At 50.8% G+C, this 23,487-nt stretch overlaps 2 protein-coding genes across 3 annotated transcripts in view; one reads left to right on the top strand and one right to left on the bottom strand.

Annotated features, from left to right (window-relative positions):
- Positions 1-3,547, bottom strand: part of HDAC5 (histone deacetylase 5) — a 34,295-nt gene extending 30,748 nt beyond the window's left edge. Inside the window, exon 1 of one of the 2 annotated variants that reach the window (XR_013996975.1) lies at positions 3,306-3,459. The gene's annotated coding sequence lies outside the window, so the exon portion shown is untranslated. Of the gene's footprint in view, positions 1-3,305 lie in introns of both variants that reach the window. The other variant, XM_081109784.1, reaches the window with a different exon arrangement.
- Positions 2,971-23,487, top strand: part of HROB (homologous recombination factor with OB-fold) — a gene marked incomplete at its 5' end in the record, with an annotated part of 29,048 nt that continues 8,531 nt past the window's right edge. The window contains 5 exons of the mRNA XM_081108959.1: positions 2,971-2,982; positions 3,327-3,470; positions 3,557-3,643; positions 19,141-19,191; positions 22,298-23,446. Of these exons, the coding sequence (XP_080965085.1) occupies positions 2,971-2,982; positions 3,327-3,470; positions 3,557-3,643; positions 19,141-19,191; positions 22,298-23,446 (1,443 nt within the window). The remainder of the gene's footprint in view (positions 2,983-3,326; positions 3,471-3,556; positions 3,644-19,140; positions 19,192-22,297; positions 23,447-23,487) is intronic.

The following is a 23,487-nucleotide window of genomic DNA, read 5'->3' on the forward strand; positions in this document are numbered from 1 at the left end:
ACCAAGAGCTGTGTGGCTCCCGAATGGCAAATCAGTGAGCAGCCCAGCTTCCTTGACACAAGTAAGCAGACCCCAGGGCCCTGTCCCCGCCCCATCCACTCTCTCAGTCAGACCCCTGTCCCTCCCCAGGATCCAAACCCACCTCCAACGTCCAGCCAGAATGGCAGGGCAAGGAATGAGGAAGCCGCTCACCTGTCAAGCTCATGGCTAAGCCAGGGCAGTTAAGGCAAAACTCCTCCCCACCCCATTCATGAGCAATAAAAACTCTGGCAGAGGGTGGGGAGAGAGGGGCAGACAAGTGAGGGAGATACCTGAGTCATGTAATGCCCCAAAGGCCACAAGTTTACAGTGCTGCCCTGCAGGGATCTCGTCCCTCAAACAACTCCCTCAGAATTCCTGGCGAGTCAGGTGTCCACTTGAGGGCCTCTCTGGAACCAGCACCACCTGGCAGCCTTCAAACACACCAGCTCTGGCCCTGCTACAGACAGGCCCAAGCTCTGAGCACTGTGGCCAGGGTCCCTCCCCAGGTCACCGGCGGCCAGGTGAGCTGTCTGAACCAAATCCTGTGAACCTGAAACTGCCCACAACCTGATATCTGCCCCCAAAGACTTCATCAGAAAGCTACAAGCCCAGATATCCCGTCCGAAGGTGCAAAGGACCTCTCCTGACTTGGACATGGGAGACCATTTCTCCCAGCCTCCCAGAGCTTCCACAGCCTTGTACCTTCCCCAAACTGGGCCACCAGAAGCCTGGGATTCTCCGAGCCATGAGGGGTAGCTGACTTGGATGCCCAGGCCCCAAACTAAGAGGTGGGGGGAGGGGGAGGAACAACAGGGGAGGAAAAAAGGCACCAGGCTGACAAATTCATTTTTGCAATCAGCCCATTTCTGTTTGTCTGCTCAGACGCAGCTCCAGGCATCTGCACAAACCAGATGGAGGAGGCTGCTATTTCTAGAAAAAAAAAGGGGGGGTGGGGGTTGAGATGGGAGGGAGGGAGGGAGGGAGGGAGGAGGCAGAGGCAGAGGGCAGAAGACCTGGTCTGTTTGCCCTAAAACCTCAGGCAGAATGATACCCCCTCCCAGCACTACCAGACAGGGTCCCCATTCAAGATAGGGCTGGGGCCGGGGCTGGGGTGAGGTGGGGTAGGGGAGAAGAAAGGCAGAGAAAGTTTAATTAGCCCAAGTCGGCTATAGGCTACAATAGGCCCCCTCACAGGCTGCATCAGGTTTTCATTCATGAGCAAGCGACAGTGCTCCAAAAATGCCAAGAACCGCCCCCCCCTTGCAGTCCCTCCCCCACCCCCCCACCAACAGGAGTGCGTCCTCTAGCAGGCTGGCTGAGCCTGATGCCGTGTTCCAGACATCCCTCCTCAAAGGGATGTGAGTAGGAAGAATTAATTATTAAAGAGCAGCTGGTACTTCGGCACCGACTGTACTCCCCCCCCCCCAAGCTCCTATAGCTGGCCCCCCTCCCCCGCTTAAGGAGAAACACAAACTACACCCCCTCCCCCCAATCCTGGGCCCCATTTATAAACACACAGCTAAAATGCCACCCCTAGGGAAGGGAAAGCAAACCTTTGTCTCCGCAGCTACTTGGAGGGGGTGGGGCATGTGATACTGCTGCCCCCCCCCCCCCACTCCCTCCAAATTACGGGAGCCAGCCACAGAGGAGGAAATGCTGGGGAGGAAGGAAAGGCTGGCACAGAGCTGACGTCCTCCATCCTTGCCCCCAAGTCACTTGCACCTGGTATCTGTCTCTGGCTCCTGGTGAGCATACGGAGTGGAGAGACTGGGGGCCCATTCCTCTAACTCAGAGAGACCCCTGTCGGCCTTGCCAAGACATGGCCCAGATCCAAGTCCAAGGGACGACAGAGCAAAGAGAGGATTCCAGAGAAGGGGCAGGAGGCAAACCAAGATCTCCCCAAGCTCTGTGTCTGGAGTGAGAGGTGGGAGGGAAGACTGGAATGACGAAGGAGGCAGCCCCCAACATGGCTCACCCACCATCCCTAGCCCAGCATCTCAAAGCTAGTAGACTCAAAGGTCCCGGTACCTGGAACACAGATTGAGGACCCTCTCGGGCTATATCCTGTGAACCTGAAAAGGCCCAGGGCAAGACCCAGACCCGAGCTCAAGTCCTGCAAGTCCGTCTGGTCAGGAGAGGTCTCGCTGGCCAAGACTCCTGGATCTCCCATCCCCTGCCTCCTTTTGTTCCTATGATCTGGCTCCCTTCTCCCCTCCCAGTTGGACCCTGAACCCAATCACCACCCCCAATAGCCAAAGCTAATTCCAAGCTCCAGAAGAACAGTGGTCACTGCCACAGTCTCTTGAGCATCCTCCAAAAGCAACTGCCGCTGCTACTCATCACCTCATCTCAGGCGGCCAACAGTGGGGGTATCAGGTGGTCACCTCCTCCCCCAAGTGGGGCACCCCCATCTTCCCTTCTTCTCCCCCACCAACCAGACTCCCAGATGAATTACTTATCACCCAACCAGTCTCATCTTCCCCAGGGACCCAGAGAAGGGTGAGGTAGGGAAGCAGCCTCCCCCAAGTTAAAAGACACCGGCAACATCACCGCCTCCATGAGACACAGGCCCAGGATGAAAAAATGAGGGGCATCCACCCCAGGCCAGAAGCGGGGAGCTCGCATCTCCTAGCTCGCTCGCTCTCTCTCCCTCTCTCTCTCTCTCTCTGGCTTCAGGGTGTCAGACGCGAGAAGAGGGTGGGAACAAACGCAGTAAGGCCTCACGGGGGAGTGGATGAGAATAATGGAGAGAGGAGAAGTAAGGTGGGCCCGTCGGCCCCCTCCTCTCGCACGAACTCAAGGACACAAAATGAAGACTGCGTTCGTAGGTCTGGGGAGCAGCGCTGTGAGGTGGGCAGCGCTCCTCAGAGTGCCCAGAAAGGGGTGTCCAGCGAAGAGGGGTCGGCATAGAATCTGGGTGCAGCACTCAAAATCGCTCTGCAACCCAACATGCGCCACTCGGTAGGGGGCAGATCAGACCCATCCGGCCGTGTTCAGGCCGTTTGGGACTGCGGGTCGCGGGAAGGTGGGCCCTTCCCTTACCTGCATGGGAGGGGCGGGGAGGGGCGCGCGCAGCAACCCCGAGGCCCAGCTCCCGGGCTGGCGATGCTCCCGGGGGACGCCGGCCAGCGCCAGGAGCCGGCAGGAAGGAAGGGGGCGCGGGGCGCGGAGCGCGGGGCGCGCGCGCGGGGGGCGCCCGCGGACAGCGACGGCAGGAGGAGGTGCGCCGCCTCGCGTCCCGGGGGCCCGGGGGAGGTGGGACCCGGGTGGTGCGGTGCGCTCACCCCCTGTGGATCGAGCTCCAGCTTCGCGGACGGCGGCGACAGCAGCAGTGGCGGCGGCAGCGGCGGCAGCGCCTCCCCGACGGCTCCTCCATCTTTGCGGCGGCTCCTCCGGCTCCGATCGCCGCCGCCACCAACAACAACATTCGGAGACGTCACTCCCGTCACGTGACCCGACCCAGAGCTAAAAATAGGCATCGCCCCCCCCACCCTCCCGCCGCTTCATCCACCTCCAACCCCTCCCCTCCCTCTAGGCCCTCCCTGCAGGGCGGGGCCAGCGGCGCCACTGGAACAGCTCCTTAAAGGGCTGGTACCCCGCGCAGAGCGGGGCTGGGAAGGGGGTGAAGGGCAGGGATCGAGCCCCGCGAATGGTGCTGGAAGGGGCGCTGCGGGCGGCCGGGTCTGGCTGCTGGGGCTCCGCCTTGGGGACGCCTGATTTTCCTCCCCGCGCTTCCTCGACTTCCTTTTCGAACCGTGGATGGTGCAATCGTCGCCTGCTTAGCTTCTTCCTAACACGCCCTACTGCGGTGGGGGAGGGGAACTGGGGGCGGATTACTAGGGGCTAGGGGGGTCCTCGGAGGCCCCAGCCAAGGTGCCAGGCTCGGGGTGGGTGGTTGGGACGGATCTTGAGCTCTGACCTCACACACTACATCCGTGTCAGGGGGGGAAAAAAAAAAAAAGATTGGGGAAAGCCGGGGGGATATGGTTGTAACAGTCCAAGGCCTTGCAAAGGGAGACTTCCGGTCTCTGATGCCATGCTTATCTACAACCTGACTTTGGTGCCATTCTCATCTACAGCTCTCCTTAGGACACCATATGAGTATGTGTGGTTAAACCTAGACAGTTTGTCAATAGTCCAGTAATTCCACTAGCAAATTTTATTCTAAGGAAATAAAAATGTCTCCAAAAATGAATATGGAAGGAAAGAGATTGTTTACAATGACATGAAAAGTTGGAAACAACCTAAATATCCATCAGTAGTAAGGGACTGGCAAGTAAACTAGGGCACGTTCATTCAGTGGAATGCTCTCCAGACATTAAAAATGATATGTCTATAATGACCTGAAAAGATGCTTATGCTATATTGTTTTCTTGAAAATCAGGATTCAAACTAGGAACTATAGAATTGCTCCGTTATTGTAAACAACAAACTAGATCCATATGTCTGAGTATGTGTGTATAGGAAGAAGCCAGGAGAATAAATACCAAAATATTTACCTTTGTTTTCTTATTTATCTTTTCCTGTATGCTGAAGTTTTGCAACTATCATGTATCATCTAATCAGAAAAAGTGACATACATAAATATTTTTGGAGCAAATGACAAAGATTGTTTCTACAAGGTATCTCATAAAGCAGTTCCCTCTCCAGCCCCAGACACAACTACAGCCCCACCCCTTGTACTAAGCCAAATCACTCCTCAGCTCAGATACTACGTCTGCCTCCCCAATTAGTCCACTCCCTGCACCCATCCTAGCCTTCTCCCAAAACCAGCGTGACTTTTTAGAACACAAATCTAATCAAAGAGAGGGTTTAAAACCGTTCCGATTTTCTCACTGAAATCTGTATCTGGCCCAGAAAAGTGGATTTTAAACTTTAGGGTTCTTACAAATTAACTGAGGAGTTTGTTCAAAATGCTAATTCCTGAACCCCATCTGCAGAACTAACTTCATATATGCTTTTATTGATTCTGATAACAATTTGTAAATATATATCTATATATGGCATTATTGGTTCAGTGTCCACCTCTGTACGCTTCTTGAGTGCAGAACCCACACATTTCCACCCAGCAGTGCCTGGAACAAAACAAGATTTAATGAATATTTATTAAAATGGAATGAATGAGTATTAAAAGGTTAAGCCGCCCTGACCGGTTTGGCTTAGTGGATAGAGCATTGGCCTGCGGACTGAAGGGTCCCAGGTTCGATTCCGGTCAAGGGCATGTACCTTGGTTGCGGGCACATCCCAAGTAGGGGGTGTGCAGGAGGCAGCTGAATCGATGTTTCTCTCTCATCGATGTTTCTAACTCTCTATCCTTCTCCTTCTCCCTTCTGTAAAAAATCAATAAAGTATATTAAAAAAAAAAAAAGGTTAAGCCAAGGTGAGCATTTTTTGACTGGACAAGGGACTCTGAGCAGAAAGCCTCCCCCCCCCCAAGTTATCCCATGTCACTCCAAGACAGGGATCCTCCTGACAGTTCTGTATTGATGGTGCCACCCATTTGCTGTTACTTTTATTCAACCTATGTTGTCTCTTGTTGGGTTGGGTTGGGTTGGGTTGGCATTTTGCTTTCTCGGTCCTTATGTTTTGCCTCCCCAAACAGAGTGTGAGCCACTTGAGAAAAGAGGTAAGATCATATTTCCTGTTGCCTTTCCAGCACCTATTACATCATAGCAGGTACTCCATAAAGACTCTGGGATACTGAAGACTGGAATTTCTTCTCTTGCGATCTCAGAACATGAGGACAGAATCCTCCATCTGGTATGACATATGTCAATGACTATCTTGCAGAACACCTGCTAGGCACTTCTGATTCCGTAGATGAGAGAAATAAATAACTTGCCCCAAATCACGGAGTTCATGCAAGCAAGAACAGGGATTCAAATCTAGTCTCTCTGTCCCCTGAACACAAGGAACAGGGCCTAGGGCAGCTGGGCTCCCAATTCCAGCACTCTAGCCCCCTTTTCTGGAGGTCCCTGCGACTAATCGCCTTGGTCCCCAGTGGTCAAATGTCCTAGAAGTTAATATAACTCACCATATGGGGCCCTAACTAGCCCTCAGGTTTCCCCTTTTCAGCTAAGTGTGGGTTAAATAATTCCGCATTCATTCTACATGTTTCTTGAGTACCTGGGTGCTAGGAATATAGAAATGAATCTGTCTTTAAGGAACTTAGAGTTCCTCACAGAGAATAAAATGTCTTTTGTTATGAGTCCCTAGGGCAGGCCCTTGCTAGGACCATTTACCATGGAAACAGGTGTCCTGAGGCTGTCCTGTTAACCACGCCCTCAGTGCCCCGATGTAGACCTTCTGACCCTGGGACCCAGTGGTGAATTTGGCTTCTTAGTAGAAGAAAATCAGTCTTGGCGGAGAGCCAGGTATGTAACCTGGCAGGTGGAAGCACTATTGGACTTTGAGAAGAAGGCATCAGGGCTGGGGAGGGGAATGAGGAGTGTTAAGCAACACCATTAGGGGCTCGGGAGTCACTACTCCTGCCTGGAATCACGAGAAGAGTCCTGGCCAGTACTTGGAGCAGGAGAGAGAGCAGTGTTCCTCCCTGCTTGGTGGACACTGCTGTACTGACCGCTAACCCATCTCCTCCACACCCCCTCTCACTCACCCAGGGTCTATGCCCTCTGAGGTTAGCATTGCTTGGGGAACAGGCAGGATACCCAGTTCCAATGTGCCCTCCCTCACCTTCAAACTTTCACCCAGAATTTCTCCTGCGGTGGAAATCCTCAGATCCATGGGCAGGATTCCAGAGGCCCTGGGATCCTCTGGCCAGCGTGGTCTAGCTCACATTTCCCTTCTCTGGTGGGACAATACTTAAGGGGCCCTGATGGCCTCCAATGAGTGTCTGGGGTGGAAACAGTCTCGTTCTGCCTCAGTACAGCCTCTGGCAGGAAATCATACAGAGCAAGAAAGAACTGAGCTGCTAAACCCAAGCAATTCACTAGGTCTCTGTGAAAGGAAGTGTGCATTCTTTAAGCTTTTACATTTACCGAGGGCAGCTTGTACCTAAGGCACCTTGTTCCTATTCCATTCAGCAAGAACGCATTGGGCACACTGACATTATGGCATCGGCCGGGGGTTGGGCTTCATGTCAGGGACGCCTCTATTGAGGACATCTCCACGATCTCTGGCCTCTGAGGACAGGTCACTGGCCTGGGTCTGCAGGTGTCTGACATCTGCATCGACTCAGGGGCAGGGTTGGTGGGTGGTGGGGACTGTGGCGCTTTGCGGGGAGGGGGAGGATCTGGGTTCCAGGTCTTTTTTAGTTTGGGTAAAGCGCAGTTCTGTAAGTGGGAGCCTGATTGCGCCACTTCTTATCTGTGTGTTTTTGTTAAATGATGTTATCTCAGGCGCCTCAGTTTGTGCACCTCCCTTATAAGTCTGTGGTGACACAGTACACACACAAAAAAGCTTAGCACAAAACCAGACATAGCGATAAATGGTCATTAGGATTGCTACAGGGGGGAAAATGAAAGAAAATTTATGAGGCCAGCACAACGCTAGGGACTGTGGGGACGACACATAAACAAACAAACAGGATAAGAGATGAGAAAGCCTGGGTCCTAGGACCAGCTCCATCCCTGTGTGCTGTTGGATAAGTCGTTTCCCCTTGGGACCTTAGTGTCCTTATCTGGGACACAGAACTCGGACTTCTACTCTCTAAGGTCCCTTTCAGTGCGGACACTCGCGAATTCCCACTTGGATGTGATGGCAGATGTGACCACATCCAGCATGGCACTAGGCTCCCATGTTGAAGCTGGGCCTTCATTCTTTCTGGATGCGTTAAGGTCCAGTCCTGTCAACAGGCTTTTTACAATAGGCTCAAGATCCAGAAGAGAATTTATTTCAGGGAAAAACAATTCATGTGCCCCAGGCACAAAGCAAAGGCGTGTCTTTGAGGACCCGAGTTGTGCGAGTTGAACTCAGGATGCCTGAGTTTGGCCCAGGTCTCCCTGTGTGACGTTGTACAAGTCCCTTCCTCTCTCTGGACCTTTTGTTTCGTTACCTGTAGCAAGAGGGGGGCGGACTAGATGTCCTTCCTTCCAGCTAGAGGCAGTTCTGATGGGACCATGGGTGACGTTGAAAAGGAAGGATGGGAGAACTGTCCCCCCTCCCCTCCTTCACTCCCCCCTTCCCCTCTGGGCGTAGGGCAAAGGGAAGCTGGTTCCAAGCCAGCATCCAGCATCCAATCACACGTGACTGAGATTTTGGAGGAAGAGCAACTGACAGGTTCCTAGGCAAGCCTTCACCCCTCTGGGCTTCATTTTCCTCATCTGTAAAATGGTATGATTGGATGGATGACTTCTGAGGATTTTTCTAGCTCAGATAGCTAACAGTTCTAGAGTTGTGGCTAACAAGAAAAGGAAGAAAAAGGGAGGGCCTGTTGGAGACAGAGCCTCAGTCACTCCTCGCTCGAGAGCCTCACTTGTCCCTTGACACTTTCTGTCCCTCCCCAGGCCTCCTAGCTCCCGCCTTCCTGGGGGAGGTTGGGAGGAGGCCACTGTCTCTACACTCAGCAGTGACCAAGCCTGGGGAAACCAGCTTCTAGAACAAGCTGTGAAAGAAGACTATTCTGGATGCAGCTACCATCATTTTTCATGGTGCCTTAAAAAACAAACAAACAAACAAAAAAAAAACGCGGAGAGCAGAGAAGAGCTACAGTCCCCTGGTCTATAGTCCACAGCCATGAGCTCCCACAGCAGCCACAGCCACCTGCTAGAGGACAGCCGGTGACCAGAGGCCTGGGACAGACAGAGGTGGGACCCTAGGACAAGGCTTCTCATCCTTGGAGTGGCCCACATGGAGCCTGCTTAGCCCTCTAACAGCAAAAAGAGCGGGGGGTCCAGGGGGATGACTGAAAAGGGAACCTGGTCTCTTCCCCACCTTCCTCCTGGGACCTGGAGCCGAGGCCCAGGATGCCCCAGGATTCCCTGGACTGGATGTGGCCCCTGGCTGCCTGCTGAGAAGCCAAGGCCACACGAACACAACAGTGCAAGGACAGCTCTGGCCGGTCACATCCCACATGTCTACAGGCTCCTCCAGGGTGTCGTCTCTGAGCAGGACATGCATGTCAGGGAGGGGACAGAGGGTATAAATGTGCCTGCCCCCCGGGAGCTTATGATCCTTTGGCAACAACAGCCCCCCAAGAAGCAGGGTTGAGCAGTGGGGAAGGAAGGAGCCTGGGGGGCATAGGCCAGCTCTGCCTATAGAAGCTCAGACAAATCGTTGCCTTCTCTGAGACTCAGTGTTCCGTCTGTGATCGGAGGGTTGGACTGTGTGATTCTGGAAGGTCCTCTTGCCCCTAAGGCCATGAGAGAATAGAGGTCAAGACGCAGTGTACTGACATGACATATGGAGGGGCGTGACTAGAGCCACAGAAAACTGGCCCAATTGCCTTTCTTCCCTGGGAGCCGCACCCAGATGAGGTCTCTCTAGGTTTGAGAGGTCTCCCCAAATAGACAGAGAGAGTCATGTCCTTTTTCTCCTGGGAACTCTTTGAGGACCCAGGACATCCCGACAGGAAGTCCTTGATCCACGTGTCTAGAAGGCACATTCCATCATCCTCAAGCAGTAGGGTCTCTGCACATCCACGAGGACACGTCCTGCCCAGTGAACAGACAGAGCAGCAGACAACAGACTTTCATTTCATCCTCCCAACCCCACAGGTATGCATTCTTATTCTTATTCTTATCCCCAGTTGTAAGATGGACGACCTGAGGTGCAGGAGAAATAAGGAACTGGCCAAAAGCCACAAATCCAGTAAGTGAAGAAGAAGAGATCTGACCCAGGTTATGGGAGCCCAGAGCCTGTTTAGTTTAACCACTGGATTTCAACCCAATAAAAGAGTGAAGACATTGACCTGGATTGACGCTCAGATACTTAGCTGTGAACTTGGAATAATCTCTTAGAATCTATTTCAGCGGTTCTCAACCTGTGGGTCAAGACCCCTTTGGGGGTCGAACGACCCTTTCACAGGGGTAGCCTACGACCTTCGGAAAACACATATATAATTACATATTGTTTTTTTTTTGTTTGTTTGGTTTTTTTTTAAATATATTTTATTGATTTTTTCACAGAGAGGAAGGGAGAGAGATAGAAAGTTAGAAATATCGATGAGAGAGAAACATTGATCAGCTGCCTCCTGCACATCTCCCACTGGGGATGTGCCCGCAACCCAGGTACATGCCCTTGACCGGAATCGAACCTGGGACCCTTCAGTCCGCAGGCCGACGCTCTATCCACTGAGCCAAACCGGTTTCGGCTACATATTGTTTTTGTGATTAATCACTACGCTTTAATTATGTTCAATTTGTAACAATGAAATTGGGGGTCACCACAACATGAGGAACTGTATTAAAGGGCCGCGGCATTAGGAAGGTTGAGAACCACTGCTCTACTTCCTCATCTATAAAAATGGACAATGACATCCTCCTCGGTGGGCTGCTGGGGCATGACATGGAGTACCTGCGTGAAGGGCCAGCACAGCACGGCAAAGGGTAAGCCCCACCCTCACCCCAGCCTTGGTTTTACCACTCCTTGGTTCTGAACCAGCTGAAACGGTATTGACCACTTCATTCCAAGCAAGATACTCAATGTCCACGCTAGAAATGGTCGCAACCCACACCCCCTCTCACCTGCAGTTTCCAGTCCTGAGCTCCCAGCTCCTTCTCCCAGGCCCTGTAGAATTGCCCTGGGAGTAAGTACACCCAGATGGCCATCCCCAAGTCTGTTTCCCTGCCCCAGGGGTGCAGCAAGAGCAAAGACTCCAGATTGGGGTTGCCAGAATTAGCAAATAAAAACACAGGATGCCCAGTTAAATTTGAGTTTCAGATAAATACTAATTGTGTAGAGTTCTCATATTAAGAATTCATGACTTGCCCTAACCGGTTTGGCTCAGTGGATAGAGCGTCGGCCTGCGGACTGAAGGGTCCCGGGTTCGATTCAGGTCAAGGGCATGTACCTTGGTTGTGGGCACATCCCCAGTAGAAGGTGTGCAGGAGGCAGCTGATCAATGTTTCTCTCTCATCGATGTTTTTAGCTCTCTCTCCCTCTCCCTTCCTCTCTGTAAAAAAATCAATAAAATATATTAAAAAAAAAAAGAATTCATGACTTTTTTTTTTGAAGTGAACATATCTAGATTTTATTGTCATATAATAAAACAAAATATGAAGCTGAGAACTGGATCACTTGACCCTTTCTCTTCTTATCGCTTCCCAGTGCACAATGCTTGCATCCCTTAATAGCCAGCGTTCTCTTAGACCTGCAGTCAGGCTCAACGCACTCAAGCTCGGCACAATCTCCTTTGTAGTTTTAGCCTTTTGTCAGAAAATCGGCTTTGTCTGCGCACCATAGCCACTCTGCCTCCTGTCACAACGCCGCTTTCCCCGCGCATCCAGGGAAGCCTTGCCCTTCTTGTACTGTGTTGCTTTGTGGGGTTGATGCTTGCCACACTTCTTACAGAAAGTTCGGCGGGTTTTAGGAACGTTCACCATGTTTGAGAGCGCTATCGGCAGGGAAAGCAAGAATTCATGACTTTTTAAACTTTATTACTTATTTTATACTTATATTAAAAGTTATTCCTGCCCTGGACGGTTTGGCTCAGTGGATAGAACATCAGCCTGCAGACTGAAGGGTCCCGGGTTCCATTGTGCCTGGATCTCGGGCTCGATCCCCACTAGGGGGCGTGCAGGAGGCGGACGATCCATGATTCTCTCTCATCGATAAAGTTTCTCTCTCTCTCCCTCCCTCCCTCTCTCTTCCTCTCTGAAATCAATAAAAATATATTTAAAAGAAAAAAATTATTCCTTATCTGAATTTCAAATTTAAGTGGGTGACTGCTATCCCGACTACTCCCAAACTTTGAGATTAGGTTGGGAGACTGACCTTAATGGTAGGCAGCCCAGCAAATGACTTTTTTTTTTTTTAATATATTTTATTGATTTTTTACAGAGAGGAAGTGAGAGAGATAGAGAGTTAGAAACATCGATGGGAGAGAAACATCGACCAGCTGCCTCCTGCACATCTCCCACTGGGGATGTGCCTGCAACCCAGGCACATGCCCTTGACCGGAATCGAACCTGGGACCCCTCAGTTCGCAGGCCGACGCTCTATCCACTGAGCCAAACCGGTTTCGGCAAGCAAATGACTTTTGTTAAGAGTTTTTAGATAATTTTGGATATAATTTAGATAACATAAAATTTACCAATTTTGAATGAACAAGTCAACATTTTTTATTAAATTCACCAAGTTGTACAACCATCACATAATCCAGTTTTAAAACATTTCATCACCCCGGTGTATAATACCCATTTACAGTTAATTCTCATTACCACCTCCACAAATGGCTTTTTAAAACATTTAATAAATTAATTACTTTTTCTGCTATCAAAAATTACAAACTTTTGCCCTGACCGGTTTGGCTCACTGGATAGAGTGTCGGCCTGTGGACTCAAGGGTCCCGGGTTCGATTCCGGTCAAGGGCATGTACCTTGGTTGCAGGCACATTCCCAGTGGGGAGTGTGCAGGAGGCAGCTGATCGATGTTCCTCTCTCATCGGTGTTTCTAACTCTCCATCCCTCTCCCTTCCTCTCTGTAAAAAATCAATAAAATATATATTAAAAAAAATTACAAACTTTTAATGTAGAAATTCTGGGGGGACTCTGAGAAGTACAAAGAAGAGAATAAAATTACTTCTAAATCCATAATCCAATGAGAACAATTATTAATAATTGGGTGAATACTTTTCTAACCTTTTTTCCATGCTCATATTTTTTCAAGAAAAACTGTATCATACTGGACAAAACATCTTACAATCTAATTTTTCATGAAAATATTCCCAGGGTATTGAGTCTTGTTCCACATTAATTTCTTTGGTTGCCTTGTCTCCCATTGTGCTCTTCTACAGTTTCTCTATTCAGTCCCTTTCGGTGGACGTTTGGATTGTTTCCAATTTTATACCATTTTAAATAATGCTGTGGTGCACATTCTAGTAGCTAAATTGCTGCATATATCAATTATTATTTTCTTAGGACAAATCCTTAGAAGTGGAGCTGTTTTATCTAAGAGTTCACACATTTTTAAGGCTTTTGAAGGTATTTTTACTTGATTTTATTATTTTTTTCATTAGTTTTTTTAAAAAGATATTTTTATTGATTTTTAAAGAGAGGAAGGGAGGAGAGGGGGGAGAGAGAGAGAGAGAGAGAGAGAGAGAGAGAGAGAGAAATCGATGTGAGAGCAAAGAATCAATTGGCTGAACTAGCACCTTTTGATGCACAGGACTATGCCCAACCAACTTAGCCACACCCACCAGCGCTATTTTTATTGATTTGAGAGAGAGAGACATCGATTTGTTGTTCCACTTATTTATGCATTCATTGGTTGATTCTTGTATGCGCCCTGACCAGGGATCAAACCTGAAATCCTGGACCATGGAGAGGACACCCCAACAACCGAGCTACCCAGCCAGAGCTGGTGATATTTTTCTGACCTAGTAATGACCCAAATGTCCAAGTCAGAATCCTCAACTAAGGTTCCCTCCAAGAGAAGAAGGCTGATTGATGGGGAGTAGTGAGGTACAGGTTGTGGGGAGCAGGTGAAGGAGTGCAGAGGAGAGAAGCTTCCAGGTTCTGAAGATCATCAGGTCCTGGGGAGACCCTGTGTGGGCCTTCCCTGAAAACACATAGGATTATTCTTGCCCTCTCCAAACCCCCTCCTCTCCACCAGCCACAGGTGCTCCAGGCAGCAGCTTCAGCAGCTCCTTCCCCGCTGCCCTCATGTTTGTCTTGATGCTCCTCCAAGCAAGCTGGACGCCAGCTCCGGATCCAGCCAGCAGCCTGCACCCAGCCCTGAGCCCCGCCCACACCACAGCCCTGAGTAGGTCAGCCTGGCTTCCAAAGGCAGAGCATGGTACCCCACCAGGGGCTCAGCTCCCCGCCGCACACCCCTCCAGCCTCCCCCCAGCTTTGGAGGAAGACCAGCTCAGGGATGCTTAGGGCGGTGGGGGTTTGGTTGGGGGTGTAGATCTTGAGATGACTCACATGCCACCGGAGGGGAGAAAGGGGCTGGGCGGTGAATGGATTGCAAACCAGAGGGAGGGGTCGAGGGGATGAGCTTTGGTGCCTTGATTCGCTCGCGTCATTTTCTTCAACATCTGCAGTGCGTGGGGTTGCGCGATCCCACTGGGGGGTTGGAGGGGAGGGCTGGGCGGCTCGCTGACGTTTGCTTCCCGCCTGCTGGTTCGCCGGGGCAGTTCATGAATGACTCACTTCATTGTCAGGCTGATTCACTGCTCGCCTGGGGCCTGGGGAAGGAGGGAGGCGGATGGCCCCCTCCGTACATCTCACGCGCGCACACGTGCGTTCGCGGGCGGGGCTCCAGCGGGTCCATGGACCTGCTGGGGTCAGGACACGTCAGATGCGTTTCCCTGTTAAGAGGAACGAGAATGCACACCACTGGCCTGTGGAGAACAAGTTTGAGGTTTCTGTCTACCTGTGACGATTTCCATTCAAATTAATTAAAATTAAACACAAGTAAAACTTTGTTCTTCAGTTGCTCTAGCCACGTTTCCAGTGATCAATAGTTCCATGTGTCCCGTGGCTGCTCGAACAGTGCAAACAGAAAATATTTCCATAAACACAGAGAATTGTACCCCACCGCACTAGTCTACCCAGCCTTTAATACACACGAAGCCACCAGCCCTTCCCCACCTCCATACACTCAGATCCCCACCCTCGTAGGCAGCACACCACACACATCTTATTCCACACACATTTTACACACTCACTCAACATGCGTCACCCACCAAAACGACCATGGAAGACTCTTGTACTCATGCCAGTGTATGCCACTTCCCATACCAAGGTGAATGTCAATAGAAACACATAAAGACATCCATCAGCACACTGACCAGCATACCCCTGTACGTATGATAAAAACACAACTTAGGACAAAATGCATTGGCAAGTACGCTGCAATAGATACAAACGCAAGGCATGAGGTCCCCATAACAAACCTCAGCACATGTTTGCAAACTCAAGTAGGGGGAAGGAACCCACATTGTTGAGCCCTTGCCAACATGCTGTGGAGTTGGCCATTTCGGTGCCTTAATTTATTTAATCGCATAGCAATCCTGTGAGGAAGAGGTGTTATTCCATTTTCACAGATGAGTCAACTAAGGTTCAGAGAGATAAAGTAACTTACTCAGAGTTACACAGCCAGTTAGCCACAGGGTCAAATATGAACCAAGATTTGTCTAGCTCCAAAGCCAATGAAAAAGGCTGCACACACACACACACACACACACACACCAGGCCTGCTCTCCTTGGTCCCTAAGAAGATGAAGCTCCCCATCCAGCAACTGCAGGCATTTGTGTGAGTGAGTATGGAGTTGCTCAGGCTCGTTCGCACTCTCTCCTGACAAAGGGCATTAAGTCATTCAACAGATGCTGGTTGAGTGTCTTGCATGTGCCAGGTCCTGTGCCAAGTGTGGTTCACAAAGTGAAAAGCCATCATGGTTGCCCTGTAGGGATTCGATGTCCAGCAAGGGGGTGTGAAGAAATCTGAAGAAAACACAGGGCATACAGGAAACCAAGCCAACCTGGAGCCAGGCCCCAAGTGCAGGGAACCAAGGAGAAGGACGCCTGGGTCTGCCCGGGGCAGGTAAGGAGGCGGCCTGGGCCCTAGGGCATGAAAACCAAGTGGGGTGAAGAGGGGTTGATCGTGACTGGGAGGTTGGTTGAAGGCAAGATAGGGCAGTGAAGCAGACGCCAGGGCATGGTAGACCCTGGGGATCTCATATGTCACCTCTGGTGACAGGGAGGGATTGAAGAATTTTTGTTTTTTGTTAATCTTCACTTGAGGATATTTTTCCATTGATTTTTAGAGAGAGTGGAAGGGAGGGGGAGAGACACACAGAAGCAGCCATGTGAGAGACACAGCGAGTGGTTGCCTCCCACACATGCCCCCACTGGGGCAGGAATCGAGCCTGCAACCGAGGTACGTGCCCTTGACCGGAATCGAATCTGAGACCCTTCAGTCTGTGGGCCAACACTCTATCCACTGAGCCAAACCGGCTAGAGCTGAAGAATTTTTTAAAAATATTTTTATATGTTTTTGTTAACTGATTTCTGAGAGAGGAAGGGAGAGGAAGAGAGAGAGAGAGAAACATCATTTGTTGTTCCTCTTATCTATGCATTCATTGGTTGCCTCTTGTATGTGCCCTGACTGGGGACTGAACCTGAAACCTTGGTATTAGGACAATGCTCTACCCAACTGAGCTATCCGACCCATTTTTAAATCCCAGGCAGCCTCCGTATTGTGTCCTGTCAGGCCCTCCCCAAAATGTCCTGGGCCCACATTTTCCATTTGCTCCAGCCACTGCCCCCACCCTCCTCTAGGTTCTAACAGGAAGTGGGGCAACAGATGCTAAATGTATTTCACTGAGAACGGTGATGGAGGAAAAGCGTAGGATTTCCAACCAGAAGATACACCACCGAGCGGCTGTGTGATCCTGAGAATCCCTCCCCACCCTGGGCCTCAGTTTCCTAACCTTTAAAGTAAGACCTGCCCCTCACTCTGTACGGGATGTCTGTGACCACAAACTGAGCTATTGGTTAAAACTGGGAGCTGCGGAGCATGCTGTGGATAGCAGTTTCCATGCTTCCTCTTGGCCCTGGGCTCTGTGATCTCCTGCCGACCTGAGCTGACCAGGGTCAGAGTCACTGGGAGCCCTAGAACTGGGTCTCGGGGACCGTCCACCGTGGTGCAGGGTGAGTTGTACCTGGGGTTCCTGTGAGGAGAGGAGGCCTGTACCTGGGAGGGTTGGGATTTTGTCCCCCAGTTCAGAAGCACTGGGAAGATTGCTAACTTGGATGAAAGTTAGGAGTCCAGGTTCCCTTTCCCAATGCCATCCTGGCCTCCATTCTGACACATGACAAGGAAACGGGTCCACATGAAGCTATGATAGAAGCCATAGGCTGTCGGAGGGGAGGCCAGGCCAGGCAAACCTAGGAAAGATTCAGGACTGGCTCAGATCAGATGGTTAAGAAGTCAAGTCGGAGACCTTCCTCCTGCCTTTTGATCCTCAAAACTGTGCAGCCCTAGCTGTCATTCTGACTAGCCCTGTGATGACAAGCATAAGAGAAACTGAGGTCGGAGTAAGGGTCGTTAACCACAGCAGGCTTTAGTGACAGAAGCTGGCCTTCCCAGCTCCCTAGGCCCCTGTCCATCTCTCCACCCAAATCTCCTGGACTCTTTTTGGATCTGTGTCTCCCTGACTTGTGTGTGAACTTGAGGGCACAAGCAGTCATTCTTTTCTCTATCCCCAGGACCAAGCATGGTGCTCAATACATAGTAGCCATTGTGTCATTCAATAACTCTATTGTGTATTGTGCTCAGTGCTGGGGACACAAACTTGAACAAGCCCAACAAGGTCCCTGCCTTCAGGGACCTCATATTCTAGTGAGAAATAGACATAATAGAGATGTAAACCATGACAATTATAAATTATGAAAAGTGCTGAGAAGAAAATAGTGATGGGGGGTGGGGGGATGCTACAGGAGAGAATAGATGCCAGGGAAGATCTGAGATCTCAGCTGAAACACCCAAGGATGAAAAGAGCCAGACCGAGAACATCTTTACTTAAAAAATGTGTTGCCAAGATAGATGGATGGAAAGATGAACAGACAAACCAACGGGGTGGCTTCTGGTGCGAATGAGTCATGCTCAAGTACCCACTCCCTAGTGCGCTTAACACAATAGAGGAGGATGGGCAGGATTGGGCGTAATACGCCCCAATTGCCAACCTTGCTGTCCTCAGAACGCTTATTGAACCAGCCGACCCAGCCCGAGTGGCCGCTGGAGGGCGACCGAGAGCCCAACCGTTTCCCTTTAAGGCCGGGGCGGAAGACTGGCGGATGTAGTGCTTTTGTGTCGGCGGGATAAAATAGGCCCGCCCCTTTAAGAGGGCGGAGACGCAGGAGTGGCGGCGGCTTCGAATGCGACCTAGGGCTCGGGCCCTCACCTTCCCGGCGACCCAATCTTGGCACCGGCCCGGGTCTCAGGGACCTCTCCGATCTCGCCCCAGAGATACTGTCACCCGGACTCCGACCCTCCCGCCCCGGGCCACGCCCGAGGCCCCGGCGACCACTGAATTGGGGCCTGTCGGCTAACCCTTTAGCGGAAGCGCACCCGCCGTCGCCATGGTAATGCCGTGCCTCGGGGCTCTGGGTCCGGGGCCGACAGCTGCCCTTCAGGCTCCAGCCCCTCCACTGGGCGAGCTGCAGGGCCGGTTTAGGGTTTGGGTGAGAACAAGGTGAGGTCGGGAAGCCAGGGTTTGGCATGGACGCGCCCCGAGACCCTGGGCAGGCTCTCTCTGCACCCACCGCCCTCTGGGCCTCAGTTTCCCTCCCGTGGCCTTCCAGCTCTTCCCCCAACCCGTCCCGTCTGATCCTTGGACCCTTGGGGGCAGGCACAGGCCTTGGCTCTGAGTCCCTGGCCGTAGCTCTTGCTGCTGGAGCATCGGAGGGTAGGCACAGCCCTTGGCTCTGAGTTTGACACACATCGCAGAGCTGGCCGCTGCAGCCGTGCTGCCTAGAAAGCAGGAACTGTGGCCTGGGGCATCCCACCTTCCTGGGACCCTGGCCTTTGGACATGGGATCAGATAGAAGGAAACCCCTGGCTTGGCTTTCAGACAAAAAGGTCCCTCTGCTAGGCATGTTTGGACTTACGGTTGTGTCTTATGTGTGACAAAGGTTGCTCAGGCCAGACCTTTGGGATGTTGCAAAATCCTCATGCCCATGTGTGCGGTGCTGAGTCTAAAGCACGACCCATGCTTCCTTTGGCAGCCTTTCCTTTGCCTCTTCCCCTTCCAAGATTAATGCAGACGGACCCGAGTGGGTGGTTTTATGGAGAAAGGATTTGAAATCATCTAAGTCTCTAAGTAAATCCCACCTCTTCTCATCCCTTATTCCTCCCCCAACACTAGCAAAACAAACAGACCAAAAACAGTACACCTGCTGGTCTTGTTAGAATTGGGAAGAAGCAGAGTGAGGACAGAATGTACTTGCAAATGGCATTTCTCCTCCAACCTCAATTGCTATGTTTTCCTTTCAGGCATGCGGTTTGCAGAAGCTGTTTGCTGTGGATGAGGAGTTTGAAGACGAGGTAAGGAAATGTTGGTGAACCCCCCTTAAGAGGGGGTCTTAAGATGTCAATACCCAGGGACATATGTAATACTTTCAACAATAAAGATAAATTAATAAAAAGATGTAAACACCAGGCTCAGAACATTTTGAAACAACCTGCCCCCATCTCCTTTTACTTGATACATACATTTATTTTTGTCTGTGAGAGACTGAGGGATAATGCGAAATGTAAACAACTTATTTAACTGTCTTAGAAATAAAAAGCCAGAGAGGTGAGCTCTCTGATTGTCATACCTGTAAATTATAAGGACCCCTGCCTGGAAGCTGTGTCTGTAGATGATTTGTTTTTTTCTTTCTCAATCCTCACCAAAGGACATGCTTTTCTGTTGATTTTAGAGGAAGAGGAAGGGAGAGGGTGAGAGAGAGAGAAACATCGATGTGAGGGAGGAACATCAATCAGTTGCCTCCCATTTACTCCCGGACTTACAATTAAACCCGAAACCTGGGTATGTGCCCTGACTGGGAATCAAACCTGCAAGCCTTGGGTGCACAAAACAACACTCCAGCCAACTGAGTCGTATGTCCAGGGCTGGTTCATCTTCTTGATGACATGCTTGAAGTGGGAAGAAAGTTGATGGAGAGCCAGACACAGCACAGCTATTGGACGGCAGGAGGCCTGGTGTCACCAACCGGCCTTCATTCTCTGGCCTTCCATTTTCTCTTCTGCAGCATGCGAGGCATTCTGCCTCACGTGTTCTTTCCATCCCTCTCTCCTCAGAAGATAGGGATTAGACTAGATCTGAAGCTGGCACATTAGAATCACCCCTATGAGGGCCCTGTTACACCAATTAAATAAGAATTTTCTGGGACGGACCCAGGCAGGGATATTTCTAACCTCCGGGTGCAGCCAGAGACTACTGAACTAGTGACCTCCATAGCTCTCTTCCCACTCAGAGCCAAAGGATATAGTTTCATTTGGGAGGCCCAAAATTTCTACCTCAAATCCTTTTCACAGAGAAGTAGGACTTAAGTGAGTAAAGCCCAGAAAGGGAAATTAACCTGCTTAAGAATAAAGCACCAACAGCCAGGATGAGGTCTTGGCCCCTGACTCGAGTCTTAACATACATGGAAATGACTAAACTATGTTATAGAATAAAATTATTGCCAAAACCGGTTTGGCTCAGTGGATAGAGCGTCGGCTTGCGGACTGAAAGGTCCCAGGTTCGATTCCGGTCAAGGGCATGTACCTGGGTTGCGAGCACATCCCCGGTGGGGGATGTGCAGGAGGCGGCTGATCGATGTTTCTCTCTCATTGATGTTTCTGACTCTCTATCCCTCTCCCTTCCTCTCTGTAAAAAATCAATAAAAATATATTTTAAAAAAAATTATTCTATTTTATCAATGACAAGCCATTCAAACCTACTTTTTGTGTCCCAGCGCTTTGCTTTAAAAATCACATTTAGAATTTGCCCAGATGTCAAGTTTGTGCTGAGTACGATTGTGCATGCTGCATCAGGGACCTTTCTGGCAGCCCACCCCCATACCCTCGTTCCTCAGAGGCTTTTGGACCATGAGGTTCGAAGGGGAAAAATCTTTGTCAGACCTCTTCAAAATCAGTCTAGCCTCGCTAGTGTGGCTTAGTGGATTGAGCCTTCTCATGCACCAAGAGGTCACCGGTTCAATTCCTGCTCAGGGCACATGTCTGGGTTTTGGGCTAGATCCCCCGTTGGGGGTGTATAGGAGGCAACCAATTGATGTTTCTATCTCTCTTAAAAAAACACACAATTTTTAAAAAGATCATTCAGTGAGACCCTATGACACAGTGACAAGGGCACATGTAGGTTCTAGTTGTGGTTCTGTGAAGTTACTTAACCTATCTGAGTCTTAGGTTCTGCTTCCAAAAACCAGGAATAATAACAGTACCTATTCATAGGGCCAATGTGAGAATTCATTGAAACAATTCTGGTAAAATATTTACATGATACCTGACACCTAGTGAGGTTTCACATGTTAGATATTTTTATTATCACTTGGGGACTTGACTGTTATTTTTACAAATAATTCAAAAGTTCCAGCTTTGTCAAGAAGATGTGTCCTTGCCTTTGTCTTTTCGCTTTAGCGATGTGTGACTACAGAAAAGGTGACTGTTAAATTGACCCTTTTGAGTCTTACCGGGTGATGGTAGGGCTGCTAGGCCGGTAGTGAAATTAAGAGTGAAGAACTCTGACAACTCAAGTTTCTGATCCATGACAGATCCTTTTCCCCTTCCCAAGGCAGATAACATCACATCTGAAAGTGAGGTCTTCCTGGGAAAAGAGATCTATCAACCCCCAAGGTCATCAGTCTTTTACTGCTACAATAATTCTAATGTTATTAATATTATTGTTAAATCCTAAGGCAGTGGTGTTGGAGTATGCTAATACACAAAGCAGGAAAAAAACCTTTCTCTAGCCCAGACAACCCAGTGCAGCAGCAGGGGGTGGGGGCAGCGGGGACCTTCCTGTCAGTTAAATCAGCAGTTCTGACTCAAAAACACCCTCGGAACAGGTCTGTTGCTCTTGAAGATGTCAGTCTCACCTTGCTTCCCAACTGGAGCCCATACTTAATTTAACTTGCCTGTAAAGCTATATTTACCTGCTGCCTATTGGGCCTCTCTGGCTTACTGAAGGCCGTGTGTGTGTGTGTGTGTGTGTGTGTGTGTGTGTGTGTGTGTGTGGTGGGGTAAGGACAAGCAGCATGACCAGCTGGACAAATCCCTATTTCACAGGCTGGATAGCAGAAAGCTAGACTCCTTGTGACCTTGGGGGATTTGTTTGACTCGTTGGTGCCCTCGTATATTTACTTCAACGGCTGCTCCCCCAACTGCCACCACTGCCCACCCCCCACTTCCCAGCGCCCGCTCAAGGTTGACTGAAGCTACTTGCAGACTTAGCCTGTGAATGTTTCGGGTAGAAGCCGGGAGGTAGTGGGCTCAAGGGCAAGGTCAAGCGTGGTGAGAGACCCCACCATTGCCTTTCATGCTTTGGGTTCTTGCTTTTGTGCAGCTGCACATATATACACACCACGTGCCTGAGCAGTAAAAGCGGAGCGTTTCTTGATTTCTCACTGTCTCTGCTTCTTTGTAGGATTTCTTGTCTGCTGTGGAAGATGCAGAGAACCAAGTTGCTGGCGCGGGGCCTGTGAATGCTGGGTGCCTCCGACCTGCCTCTTCCAGGCCACAGGACACGGTGCAGGCACGGTCTTCGGGGCAGCTGCCATCATGCCCTACTGCTGCCTCAGAGGCTCTGGACCTACCAGCCCTGGGACTCCGCCTTCCTGCCTCCGGCCGGGGTGCCGCTCCCACAGGAACAGCCCTCCTCAGGCCTGTCTCCACTCCCAGCAACTGGACTGGCAGTCAGCGAAGAGTGACACTGACAGAAGTGCTCAAAGAACCAGCAAGGCCACAGTCCTCGGCCTCCCACCCCCTGCTTGCCTTTGAGAGCAAGCAGCAGGTGATTGGTGGCTTCGAGGGACCTGAGCAAGATGAATTTGATAAGGTCCTGGCAAGCATGGAACTGGGAGGGCCTGGCATGGAGCTGGAACTTGGAGCTAACAGTGAGGCAACAGGAATCCTGCCCACCGGGCAGCAGGAAGACTCAATATTGACTAAAAAGGCTCGGGTAGCTGCTCTGAGCAGATCTTGCCAAAAGGGCCCCATGCCTGCCACCCACATAACTGGTATCACATCAGCCCAGGGTCAGCCTCCAGGTCCTGCCGTCTACTGTAGGACTCCACAGCCCCACTGGAGGACGGGTGCCATGGGTAACCTGCCTATCCCAACTGCCTCGACACTTCCCGCTCAGCAAACCCACTGGGAAGTCTGCCCCAAAGCTTCCCCAGTTCGAGGACCCCAGCCTCTCCAAGCTACCGGGAGGCCTGTTCAGAGCAGCCCTCAAAATCGTGTCCCCAGTCAGCCATTCCAATCTCCAAATGCCCACTTAAGTGGCAAACCTAATTTTCTACGAACTCCCAACTCAAGCTGTTCTACTCTCTCAAGGACTGGCTCTGGATTTTTCCCTCGGGGGCCCTTACAACCCCGAGCTCCACTGTCTTCAACTGAGTCTCCTGTCAGCACCCCCAAGGGTCCCCAGGCAGCGCTGCAGACACCCATAGTCACCAACCACCTGGTACAGCTGGTCACTGCAGCCAACCGGACACCCCAGCCGCCCACGCGCACCACCACCCGAGCCAAAACACGCCGCTTCCCTGGCCCCGCAGGGATCCTGCCTCACCCAGTGAGTGACAGCTTCTCTCTGGCAGAAGCCAGAGCCCTCCA

This window comes from Myotis nattereri (assembly GCF_964212035.1).
Source record: "Myotis nattereri genome assembly, chromosome: 16".
In the NCBI taxonomy this organism is placed as follows: domain Eukaryota; kingdom Metazoa; phylum Chordata; class Mammalia; order Chiroptera; family Vespertilionidae; genus Myotis; species Myotis nattereri.